This window comes from Triticum aestivum, chromosome 4A (assembly GCF_018294505.1).
Source record: "Triticum aestivum cultivar Chinese Spring chromosome 4A, IWGSC CS RefSeq v2.1, whole genome shotgun sequence".
In the NCBI taxonomy this organism is placed as follows: Eukaryota; Viridiplantae; Streptophyta; class Magnoliopsida; order Poales; family Poaceae; genus Triticum; species Triticum aestivum.
The window spans coordinates 386222250-386235532 of NC_057803.1; the positions used below are offsets into that span (position 1 = coordinate 386222250).

A 13283-nucleotide genomic window follows, 5' to 3' on the forward strand; every position below is an offset into this window, starting at 1 on the left:
GACCCCACTTATCAGAAAATTGCATAGACAATGAACTAATACTCATGCAGAGTTCAGTAAGGGCTGGAGATGGTGGTTAGAACATTCTATGTTGATGTTTGAATATGCTTTCAGCATCAGGTACATTAAATGATATGAGCATAAATATATTAGACAAACCAAAAAATTATAAAGCACTGCTGCAGCAGCTCACCATGGCAATTCTGGAAAGCAAAGACTTGTCGGTGTAGAAGAGGTATGTGAAACCCTCTCTGCCTGATCTTCCTACTCTTCCTCGCAACTGCGGTTGAAAAGAAAAGCAGCGAACTTGAGGTCCAGACCTCAGATTTCATACAACAATTTTTTTGCCAGAAAAAAAGGCAAAGTAAAACACTGAGAACTAAAACCACCTGATACAGCTGGGCGAGCCCAAATAGTTCTGCATACTGGACTATCATTGTGTTGGCATTTGGAATATCTATTCCACTTTCAATGATATGTGTGCATACAAGAATCTTTATTTCCCCACAAGAAAACTTTTCCATAGCAAGTTGTATATTCTTTGACACTTTCTGTGGGAAAAATATATAGCAATAAGATTGGTCAAGCACCATTCATCTATGCAACAAGAACATAAATAAGTATCGAAGTTCTAACATCAAATGTGTTAAAGAGCTATATTATGTTCCATGTATAGCCTGTATATTTTCCCCATTGTATGAGGGGTTTCCTGCATATTTACCACTTGTACCGGCGAATGGCCCCCAGGAAATACAAGTTGCATATTTCCTAACAAGATAGCCTAACTTCATTAGTAGAAACTTGCACTTCGGCCTTTAACACAAAGCAGTGCACACAAATGTAGATAGTACTCAAGATATTATGTTGTAAATGCAGAATTCTTGCATTCTGAATCAGCTTAGCCAACTAACCTTTCCATGAGCAATAGCCATCGGTACATCTGGAAGAGAGTCCTTGAGAAATTGCAATACATCTTCTATGGCTGTTTGAATAAGAAATGAAACATGTTTACTGCATAGATACTTTAAAAGACCAAAGTGCATTGCTATACCAACTAGTTTAAATAAATGCGCCTCATTTCAGATTAGATCCGGTTAAAAAAGGGCAACCGTATTACGTGGACATGAGTCTACTGTATCAAGGAGCAGCAGCATGGGAGATCATGAGAGAGAATAGCAGCAGAGATGGTAACAAATGAATTGGATTATTGAAGAGTCCAACCGTATTTGAAAAGGTCTACCAGCCCCAATTGTATTAGGAGAGGTCAAAAACCTGAGCATGCTTTATATAAGGACATCATGTATCTGCTTTTGAGTCAAGATTCACGTTCAGTATAGGACAAGCATTCTATCGAGAGGGGCACAATTGAAATCCAAGAAAAGATCCTAGACCAAAGTTCTTATAAAATCCAATCAGCCAACTCAAATTTCTAGTATCTCTAAGCCCCACTACCACCGAAGATTTTCTTTCGGTACTACCGGGCCACTTAAGAGTTACTCCTCCATAGAGATCAAACCCATCCAGGGTGCCGGAACTACCACACCTTTTTTGTCTCGGTATTGCCGAGCCAATTCTGACTCAGGCATTCTCTGTTAGCTCTGGCACCTCCGGCCGTAACTTCTGAGTCCTCTCGGTTTGCTTCTCTATGTGGTCACAATATAGGTCCTGGACCTCCGTGAAAGTTTTGTCTGGTACCTCTGATATGTGACTTTGGCTTTTCTGCACAATTCTCATTTGAGGGTTGCTTTGTCTACTAAGGTACTACCGAGCAAACAGTTTTACCCAATACTTCTGAGCCAGTTTTATTCTCGCAGAAAAGATCCACCTTTTACTGATCGGGACCATAGCTCTATTTTCTGCCAGCAGTTCCAACTACTGTGTTTTATGTCATATTTAAACGTGTTCGGAAGTTTCGAAGATTTTCGTCTACTACTTACGGCTAGTTATCTTTTCAAGATAACGGGAAGATTTTAAATTCTCTCTATTTATAGAACCACATACCCCTCCGTGGAAGCAAGGAAGCAACCACCCCACTCCTCACTCCATCCAACTGCCACAAGAGATAGAGAGAGCTCCAAGGCAATAAAGAAGACGAGAAGACAAGTGTTGGGTGATTTCAAGAACACTTCTTGATTCTTGAGGCCAAAACCTACTCCCTTTCTTGAACCCTTCACCTCAATTTCATATCATTTTCACCACAATCATATCCTTTGTGAGAGAGATCCTATGGGTTCATGACAGATACTTTGATTGAAGATTTTTTGAGTAAGTACTACCAAGTGACTTTGCTTTGCTTGTTACTCTTGGAGGACATGCACCTCCTAAACGGTTAGGAGTCACTTGAGAGCCTTCGTCATCAATGTGTGAAGAACTCAAGAGTTTTTTAGGGCAAGGAGATCACCTACTTTGCGAAGATCCCCAAGTGATCCTAGAACTTTTAGTGAGGCTTCTTGGTGCAAGCCATGGTGGATTTGGTTGTGCTTGGTGGGCCCTTGGTGGGTGACACAACCGAAGATCCCCGAGTGATCCTAGAACCATTTGGTTTGAAGCCTCCATTAACGCAGGGTAGGAGAGCGCCAACTATCCGTACCATGGGAAAAACATCGTTGAGCCCCTTGTGTTTGCATCCTCTCAATCACCATTTACTTTCTTGCAAGGTACTCTATTCCACTGTCATACTCTTTAACTCGTTTGCTTCTTTAGTCACAAGGATCAACTAGAATTGTGGTTGCTCTAAGCAACGCCAGCTTGGTTAAAATTTGGAGTAGTGATTTTCGGAGAACTATTCACCCCCTCTATTCCTTAGCCCTTGATCTCAACAACTGGACGTCAAGGCCCACGGTGCGAGACATTGGAGTATATGGACCTCCATAGCTGGTTCAATGCAAACAGCATGGGGGAGAGCGGAACCCCCTATCACAGCCCCTTGTTGTGCCACACCAGCAGCACCGATTCTCCAATCAAAAACACCCGTGTGCTGACCGTGAAAAGGACAATGGAAACCAACTCGCGGAAGCAAGGTCCAAACCCTGCCCGACAAAGCACCTAAAGAGCAGTGCCCAGGATATGGAGCCGAATGCACGTCCAATTGGAGCACCACACAAGGCTCCTTAAGCCAGTGAAGGTTAGCATGTCGTCTGCTGAACCAACATGAAATTATCATGTATGCAGTGGTTCTTAAGGAACGCACATTGGTTCTCCTTAACCCAGGAAGCCAATCTCAGTGACAAGCTTGCAGCCAAGATCTTCACCACCAATTTGGCAAAGAGATGGGTGAGGCCAATGGGGCGGTAGTCCTTCGGAGTAGAGTCATCCGGCCGATTGGGCACAAACATCAACAAAGCTTCATTCAGACCCTGAAAGCCATGCCCATTAAGTGAATGCAACTTGGTGAAGGCGGCCATGACATTGCCTTTTGATACGCCCCAACCTGTTTGGAGGAACTAGTCGTGAATCCGCCAGATTCAAGTGACGCACCACCTCCTCGGAGGAAGGGTCATCGAGATCATAAGTCCTCCAAATGGGTTCTCAGAGTCTAGGTCCAGTAAGAACATGCGTTATTCAGCCAAGCCAAGGAGCAGGTTGAAGTGATCCAAGGATGCCCATGGTGGTGCTCGTAGTTGTGCCCTAGAGCACAACCGGCAGATGGTGGGCCTTCAATGCTAAGCACGAGGCCCAACTCGGTGGATGAGGCATGGGTTGAGTGCAGCTCCCGATTCGGGCCGCAAATGGCTACAAGGCACGGTCTACAACCCACAGCGGGTTGTGGTCAAACAACTTGGTCAGCACTTTGCTGGGGGTGGCTGCCGCCACCAAGTCTTCCTCATGTCCTACAACAATTGTCTCTCATCCTACCGTGACCGTCCCGATTCAAAGACACCAAAAGGCATGTTGTCCTTCCCCTTGCAAAAAGTGCAACAGTCGCGATTTCGAATAGTTACGCATGTCAGCTAATGGGAGGGAGGACTAGGATATGGCACCCAGGCCCAAAGGCGTGCGGCCCGTGCAACCGCACAAGAGCCCAAGTTTCGTAGAGCTATTTAGATAGGCCTAGTTCAGCCCAGACACAAACCGGACACAGAGGCCCAATTGGGGTCACAGGAAACCTGCCAGAAGCCAGCGACAGAAGTGCACATGGCCCATCTACAGGCTCACGCAGCCATCAACGCGCCCACGCATTGACGCGGAGGCACACAAGATCAGTTGGTCTGATCGTGAGAACAGTGCGTTTCGCTTGTTGGCTTCTCGCCTCCTCCCGATTTCTCACATGCTTTTCCGAGCATTGTCGCCCACCTAGCCACTCCATCGAAGCATCACGGGGCGCCAGCGCCGGCGTAGCCCACTCACCTAGATAGCTACAAAAAATGAATATGGCAAGGCAAGTAAACAATCTTCCTCAAGTGCTTATATTTATTGGCCAGGGTTTTGAATTTTTAAGAGTGTTACACTTGAAAGAATTTGATTAATGTGATTTTCCAATTTTGAGGAGTGATCCATATATGTCTACGTATGAGTCCTCTGCCTGGACGAGCGCATCTCTTCTTCTTCATCTGCGCAATTGCTGATTGATCTTGGCGTGACGAAGTGTCGTCTCCAGGCTGCTCACCCCTGCTTCCGTCCATCAACGAGTAGTTCAACATCCACCACTTCTATTTTTCTAGAGCAGTAGGGCCTATTTTAGAGTTTGGCACAGGTCCCCATATCTTTGTCGGCTCAGCCCTAGCACCTAATGTAGCTGCCTCGTGCCCCATGTTGGATCGGTCTGCGTCAGCTCGGTTTCCTTTATGCATCCCTTCTTTTCTTCTTTCCCCATTTGCTTTTGTTCAATTGTCCTTCCATCGATGAATGCAAGAAACTTGAAAATTCCCTCATTCCGATAGATTACGGCAAGCACAATTCTTCATACAATATGATTAAATTATTCTATGCTATAAAATTATGATTCATGCACAACAAATGCAACATTCGTTCAAGCAAATGTTTAGAAGGTGTTTGGTCCCAACAGGTAACGCAAATGTAAACATAATGGAAAATGGAAAAGCACCAGGACTGTAAACGTAATCGACAAAAATCATAACTTGTTTGGTTCAAATGCTGTTACCGGAAGAGATCATGGACGATAGTTCGATTCATGTAGAGGAGCTGCTTATGTGAGAGCCTTGTTGTATCGTTTTCAGATTTACATTGGTTTCCTACCGGAATCAGTTTCGTATTGGGCTGGGATCTGATCCAGCGTGATGAGATTACTAGCCAACAAACCAAACAAGATTTAACGTTATTTGTTAACACTGTAATTAGACCGCGTTACAAATGTGTTAACCAAACACCTCCTTAAATACAATACACTAAAGAAACAAGTACTCCCTCTGTAATGAAATATAAGATCGTTTATATTTCTTTACAGAGGGAGTACAACTTCTATGTAGGAGATGCAATAATAAGCTCTTGTTTCCGATATAATGCTAATGATCCATGATGTTTCCTTCACTCATGATGTTTTGATCAGTGGGTATTTATGATATATTTTTTCCATGTTGAGTCATTGACTTCATATTGCCATGTAACTTACAGCAAAATTTCCATTATGCGAGTCATTGAAAAGGGTCTACGCTGTTGAAAATTTAGCTTGGCCTACTTTTATGAAAGCATCATCTGGTCGGCTGAATTCTGGGAACATATGTCAACTACTTTCCATAGTCACAAGCCACACATAAAAAAACACTAAACTAAAATTTTGGACTTATATATTCAGGTTCATGCATTATGAAGATTTATTGTAGTATCGTAAACAAAATGTCATCTTTAGATAACGAAGATGTGACCTTTTATTCGAGGAACAACATAGAAAACTTGACCGCCACGCTTCAACTCCAATTTGATAGCTGATAGAGCACTTTCTCTACTAAATGCTGACACATAGGTCTTGACAGCGACTCTTTCCGGAGGTGGTGTAGACATTAAACTGAAAGCAAGCACACAGTTCTGTTAAGAACAGAAAAAGGAGTTCAAAAGTTGAACGTAACCGAAGTACAGAAGCTATGTGAACAAAAAGCCCACAAGAAAACTATCATCTCTTTTAAGAAGAGCAATAGTTCCCTTCCAACTGAAATGAGAAGGTGAAAAAATGGCAAGCACTGCAATAAAATCGTACCTTGCATCACGGAAACCGGTTAAAGCAAGATACAGAGTTCGTGGAATGGGTGTTGCGGACAGGGTAAGAACATCAATAGAAGCTTTGAATGATGCAATCTTCTCCTTTTGTTGTACACCGAACTTCTGTTGGAGAAGATGGAGTTTGTGAGGTGTGCATATAAAAATAGGCAGAGTTTGCTTCAAAGATATTATATCTTCTGATCTTTTTAATACATTACTGAAGACAGAGCTCTCTCTTGCTATATACCCTAAAAAGAGAACATTTTTATGTTACTAGTGCCCAAATTATAACCATCAAACTAATGTGTATCATTGGCAGACTAGACCAGCAAACGCACAAAAATGATGTCAAATGAATACAGGGCAAGGATATGCTATCACCGTGAGAGAGACATTACGATTTATAGAGTACCTGTTCCTCATCCACCACTAGGAGACCAAGATTGTTATAGGCCATCCGTTCTGTAAGAAGAGCATGAGTTCCAACAATTATTTGCAAATGCCCATTCGTAATTTTGGTTATTAGCTCATCCTTTTCATCCTTGCTCTGCAAGGAAGACACATACCAAGCCATGCAAATGATAGCCAATCCCTTCAGCAAACGAATGTACTTGGCATTGTATAATACGCGTTACCAAAATTAACCATGATTTGAGTTAAACAGTCAGTGAAATATGAAAAGTGGAAACGAGATGGCGCTGCCACAGATTGCATAACGCAGTATAGATTATATAAACATTATTGAGTATAGCTACAACACAACCGACATATACAAATTAGAGTATTACAACGAAACCAGAGTGGAATGCTTTCTAGGGTCAAGATGAATTGCACAAACTAAATAATTACTAAAATTATAGTTCAGAAACATAAACAAAGAAAGATAATTTTACATGATGAGTTGTATTATGGGTTAAACTCAATTTGTTTCGTGGCATACCTGAGCACCGCTGAATATGGCGACCTTTATGTCAGGATAGTTGGAGAAACGCTCAGACATTACGTCATAGTGTTGATTGGCTAGTATTACAGTTGGTGCGAGAACCATAGCTTGATATCCTGTAGATACAACGATGAATATAGCACGCATTGCAACTTCCGTTTTACCAAACCCGACATCTCCACAGATCAATCTGTCCATTGGTGTTTCCCTTTCAGTCAGATCATTCTCAATATCTATGAAAGCCTGTCATTAGAATGAACAATGTTAAAAAAGCTCTTTTTAAGATTATTCAATAACAGTGTAAGTAGATAAGAAAAGAAACCCCAGGCATGGTAAGAAGTTTAAAGAAGGTGAGAAGCAAAAGAAAAAACTGGCAATGACTGGAAATAAATAGTAATCAGTAATGTGCCGAAGGTTATGTATATCTGACATGGATTTCTACACAAGTCAGCCAAGATCATTCAACAACCTTACGTTTATTGTGTCAGAACAGACACGCAAAATCTAAAAGTTGTCCACACTACAGCGTAATGGAAATCTGTTACTCACAACAAGTATCATATACAGGAAATGAATAGGTAATTTCAAATTTCTGAAGCAAGTATAAACTGTAAAAAGATCTGAATTTAAGCTTCCAAGCTGATGTCAAGTAACCCAAACAAAGTGTTTCTGACCTCAGAAGCAATCAAACTATCATTGCCTTATGTTTCACCCTTGATGTAAGCAAACAACAGGCAAACATATGGTCGCCAACCATATCCATGAAAGATTAACAATTTTATCAAGAATATTAACTGCATGAAGAAAAGAACACAGCTTTTAGTTGAGAGCAAACCTGGTTTTGATCTGGGGTAGGCTCGTAAGGAAATTCAGAAGCAAACTGATCCATCGCCTCAGGCTTTCGGTACGGCGGCCTTCTCTGCCTCATCCTTTGTAAATATAACTCCATCAAGTTGACCACCATCTTCTGAACAGCAAGCTTTCCTTTCAGCCTCCTCTTCTCCCATGTAGAAGGATCATTCAGCTTGCTTAGATTCCTTGGCCTCTTTTTCTCATGAGGACTGCATAAAAGTTCAAACTGGATAAATGGTCAACGTGCATTTTTGTTTTCCATCAAACTCAAGTGACCATCCCACAACATAGCACGTAAATCAAAATTTAAGCACAGATGCCAGGTAGCTAAAGAAGAGGTGCAAACTAGGTCTAGTGCTAAAAAGATGCAAATTCATGCAACTACTCGGATCAGGAATCACATTCTTTTAAATTGGCATCAAACTTGAAAACCGGGAAATATGGCGTGCACCTCACAAAAACTTGGCAATTGTAAGTTTGGAACCAATCCCAGTCACATGGCTAACCACCAGCATTTTGCAATGTGGCAATGACATAGCTTTGTTTGCTTTAATACTTAAAATAGCATTTGCTCAGACACGTCTGGACAAGCATATTGATCCAACAATTCCAGTCCTACATACAATCTATATACCTATAGTAAAAGGAGTGAGTTGTGCAGATCCAACAAATCTCAACCGTTCAACAGCATATATTCAAAGGTCCACGTCACTCCGGCGTTAAACAAGTTTAGTACTTCCTCTGTTCACTTTTATAAGTCGTTTAGGACAGCTGGAATTGAACTGTTTTAAGTTTTGTCTTAAATGTCTAAAAGGTCTTACAAAGGTGAACGGGGGAGTACTAAACACATTTAGCACCCTCTCCTAATTAATATAATGCCTAATATCAATGTCAGCATTAACCACATAATTATATCCTACCTAATATTAACATACAATTTATATCTTGCCTAATATTAATGTGCAATACAATTAATATCTTGCCGAATATTATCGCGCATTGCACATACACAATTTAGTTAGAAGAGACGCTACAGACAAGAGGAGAAGAAGTTTCAAAAAAAAAAGAGAGAGAGAGAGGTGAGCAGGTTAACCGCGGAGGTATACAGGTTGTATCGGTAGAGCATGCGTGCTGCCTGGTCGACTGCAAGCTTCGCCATGGCGTCCGCATACTGAATGAACACGTAGTCCTCTCCGTCCTCTCCGCTTATACAGACGAACTTGCCGACGCCGACTTTCTTGTGAACGACGTACTCGCCGGGCTCCAGCTCACGCGGGTCCACACGGTGCCCCAAAGAGCTCCTGGCCGCCATCCCCTTCCTCCTTCCGCCACCCTCCTCCTCGTCCTCCCCGTTGCTTCCGACGTCTCTCTCGTATTCCGGTTCGGCCGCGTGCCGGCGGAGCTGGCGGAGGCCGAGGCGCTGCTGCTCGCGGATCATGTGGAGGTAGGCCTCCGCCTGGGCGGGGTCCATGGGAGATGTGGCAGCGGAAGAGACACCGCGGCGGCGGACGAGCGCGCGGAGACGGTTATTGAGCTGCGAGATGTCGTCGGGGGGCACGGCGGCCGTCACCGTGGCAATGGCCACGACCGGGGAAGCGAGGCGGAGGCGGCGAACAGGGAGGCGGAGGCGGAGCTGGGGGGATAGGGTCGGTGGTCGGTGAAGGAAGTGACGGTGGGTATTTGGTGGTGGAGCACGAGGGGTGAGGGTGGCCATGGATGTGGCGTGGAGGCGAGGGTTAGAAACAGCACGGGAGCGGCATGGTTTTAAGCCACCCCAAACGCGTCTTAAAAATCCAACTCAGATGGCCCTCTTAAACGGACCTCAAACACCTAAGCTGACCAGCCCGTATTCAACCCAAGAATGGATATGGAGCGCCACCTCAAACACCAAAAGTGACCGGCCCGTATCCAATCCAAGGACGGATATGGAGCGGCAGGGCGCTTCCGCCATATGAGACTCGACAGCCCTACCCAACCACAATTTGCACCAAACCCTTCCTCCTTCTCCCGCCGCCCTCCTATCTTTCTCGTGCCCGAGCCCTTGCCGTCTGACAGTGACCTAGGATGGGCCCACTAGTCAGCCTCTGATGCACCTGTGTGTGCACTACACCGGGTGCACATAGTGAATTGTTGCTATTTTCGTAATATTTCGTAATAAAAATAAATCAGGAAATTACAAAATATTGTTTAAACTTCAAAAATTAATAGAAAATAAACATAAAATAGATGAAAATAATTTATATAAGAAATATGAGCAGGAAAATGTGACCAATCCGAATATGCTATCCACTCATCTGTCACATGCCTCTAACATGACGAATATGGATCCTTCCCCTCTGTTTCATCTGTCTGATAACCGTCGAAAGCCGGGAAAACATTCCTAGATTTTTCCTGCTTCGTCTATAACGTGTAGCACTACGTTAGGTTACCCCTAGCACTACATATTGCCATGTCATGCATCGTGATGTATTTGTTTGCTTTTATATTTATTGTTTATTTCCCCTCTTCTCTCCGGTCGACCCTCAGACTGATGCTGCTCTAGAGTACGACTGCGCCACTGACGTTTAGCCCCTTGCAGCAGAGTTTCCAGGCAAGCAAAACCCTCCTTGATCATTCATATATCGCCCATTTCCTTCTCTCTTATGCTTGCATTAGAATTTGGTACTATATTTGATTGATCCTATTATGATTATAGCCTGATTTTGTAACCTGCTATTGTTACCTACCTGCTTATCCTATATGCTTAGTATATGTTGGTTAGTGATCCACTAGTGACCCCTCACCTTATCACTGTTGCCCCCGCTTTATGATCGATGACTCGATCAACGTGATCGACGTTCAGAGCCCGACACATCACCTCACACCCCTTTAGTTGAACGACTCTGCAGAGCTACCACCGAGTGTCGAGCGTGATACCTCGTATAGCACTTCTGATAAGATCTCTATGATGTAGCTAATCGGTCATGGTATACGAAGGGTGATTCCCCCTTCACCACTCCCAATAACGACTCTGTCGTGCAACACCTCAAGTGTGAAAGGGTGGCTCTGTCGTGCAACTAAAGGGGTGTGAGGTGATGTGTCGGGCTCTGAACGTCGATCACGTTGATCGAGTCATCGATCATAAAGCGGGGGCAACAGGGATAAGGTGAGGGGTCACTGGTGGATCACTAACCAACATATACTAAGCATATAGGATAAGCAGGTAGGTAACAATAGCAGGTTACAAAATCAGTTTATAATCATAATAGGATCAATCAAATATAGTACCAAATTCTAATGCAAGCATAAGAGAGAAGGAAATGAGCGATATATGAATGATCAAGGAGGGTTTTGCTTGCTTGGAAACTCTGCTGCAAGGGGCTAAACATTAGTGCCGCAGTCGTACTCTAGAGCAGCGTCGGTCTGGGGGTCGACCGGAGAGAAGAGGGGAGATAAACAATAAATATAAAAGCAAACAAATACATCACGATGCATGACATGGCAATATGTAGTGCTAGGGTGACCTAACGTAGTGCTACACGTTACAGGCGAAGAAGGAAAAAATCTAGGAATGTTTTACTGGCTTTCGACGGTTATCAGACAAATGAAACAGAGGGGAAGGATCCATATTCGTCATGTTAGAGGCATGTGACAGATGAGTGGATAGCATATTCGGATTGGTCACATTTTCCTGATCATATTTCTTATATAAATTATTTTCATCTGTTTTATGTTTATTTTCTATTAATTTTTGAAGTTTAAACAATATTTTGTAATTTCCTGATTTATTTTTATTACAAAAATAGCAACAATTCACTAGGTGCACCCGGTGTAGTGCACACACAGGTGCATCAGAGGCTGACTAGTCAACCGGGCATGTGGGTCCCTCTGGCAGTGACCTAGGATGGGCCCATGCTAGTGCCACACCGGCGGCGGTGGCGTGCGAGGGAAGTAGACGCTGGGGTGCCGCGGCAACGGGCGCCGGCGGCCGCTGCGAGCCAAGGAAGGCAGGTACGGGCGTGGGGCGTGCAAGGGGAGCTGTGGGCGCGCGCGGCCAAGCAGCAGTTAGCAGCGGCAGACGGGCGCGAGAGGAGGCGCAGGCGGCGGGGGGCGTGGCCTTCATAGGGCTACGGGGCGCGCGATCGCAGGCGACAGCGGACGAAGCAGCAGGTGGGTGTGAGCAGTGGTGAGCGAGCCCAGGGCGCGCGGACGCACGTGACTAAGGAGTGGCGCGACGTGGGCGCACACGGGGCCGCCATGGCGCGAGCGAAGCACGGGCACATGAAGCCCAAGGCGCAGGCGGGTAGAGGAGGAGCATGAAGGAAATATGTCGTAGAGGCAATAATAAAATTGTTATTTTATATTTCCTTATATCATGATAAATGTTTATTATCCATGCTAGATTGTATTAACCGGAAACTTGATACATGTGTGGATACATAGACAAAACAAAGTGTCCCTAGTAAGCCTCTACTAGACTAGCTCGTTAATCAAAGATGGTTAAGTTTCCTAACCATATACATGTGTTGTCATTTGATAAACGGGATCACATCATTAGAGAACGATTTGATGGACAAGACCCATCCATTAGCTTAGCATAATGATCGTGTAGTTTTATTGCTATTGCTTTCTTCATGACTTATACATGTTCCTCTGACTATGAGATTATGCAACTCCCGAATACCAGAGGAACACCTTGTGTGCTATCAAATGTCACAACATAATTGGGTGATTATAATGATGCTCTACAGGTGTCTCCGAAGGTGTTTGTTGAGTTGGCATAGATCAAGATTAGGATTTGTCACTCTGTGTATCGGAGAGGTATCTCTGGGCCCTCTCGGTAATGCACATCACTATAAGCCTTGCAAGCAATGTGACTAATGAGTTAGTTACAGGATGATGCATTACGGAACGAGTAAAGAGACTTGTCGGTAACAAGATTGAACTAGGTATGTGGATACCAAAGATCGAATCTTGGGCAAGTAACATACCGATGGCAAATGGAATAACGTATGTTGTTATGCGGTTTGATCGATAAAGATCTTCGAAGAATATGTAGGAACCAATATGAGCATCCAGGTTCTGCTATTGGTTATTGTCCGAGGATGTGTCTCGGTCATGTCTACATAGTTCTCAAACCCATAGGGTCCGCACGCTTAACGTTCGATAATGATTTGTATTATGAGTTATGTGATTTGATGACCGAAGTTTGTTCGGAGTCCTGGATGAGATCACAGACATGACGAGGAGTCTCGAAATGGTCGAGAGGTAAAGATTCATATATTGTAAGGCTATATTCGGACATCGGAAAGATTCCGAGTGATTCGAGTATTTTTCAGAGTACCGGGGAGTTACG

At 43.9% G+C, this 13283-nt stretch overlaps 1 protein-coding gene across 10 annotated transcripts in view; it reads right to left on the minus strand.

Moving 5' to 3' along the window:
- Nucleotides 1–9714, minus strand: part of LOC123086150 (ATP-dependent DNA helicase At3g02060, chloroplastic) — a 51795-nt gene extending 42081 nt beyond the window's left edge. For 5 of the 10 annotated variants that reach the window (XM_044507867.1, XM_044507866.1, XM_044507864.1 and 2 more), the window contains exons 1-9: nt 9055–9713; nt 7932–8157; nt 7094–7339; nt 6566–6700; nt 6152–6276; nt 5823–5962; nt 912–982; nt 390–551; nt 194–280 (exon numbers count right to left, since the gene is read on the minus strand). In XM_044507867.1, coding sequence (XP_044363802.1) covers nt 194–280; nt 390–551; nt 912–982; nt 5823–5962; nt 6152–6276; nt 6566–6700; nt 7094–7339; nt 7932–8157; nt 9055–9662 — 1800 coding nt within the window. In that variant the 5' untranslated portion in view covers nt 9663–9713. Of the gene's footprint in view, nt 1–193; nt 281–389; nt 552–911; nt 983–5822; nt 5963–6151; nt 6277–6565; nt 6701–7093; nt 7340–7931; nt 8158–9054 lie in introns of all 10 variants that reach the window. The other 5 variants (XM_044507865.1, XM_044507871.1, XM_044507870.1 and 2 more) reach the window with 2 other exon arrangements.
- Nucleotides 9715–13283: the final 3569 nt, after the last annotated feature.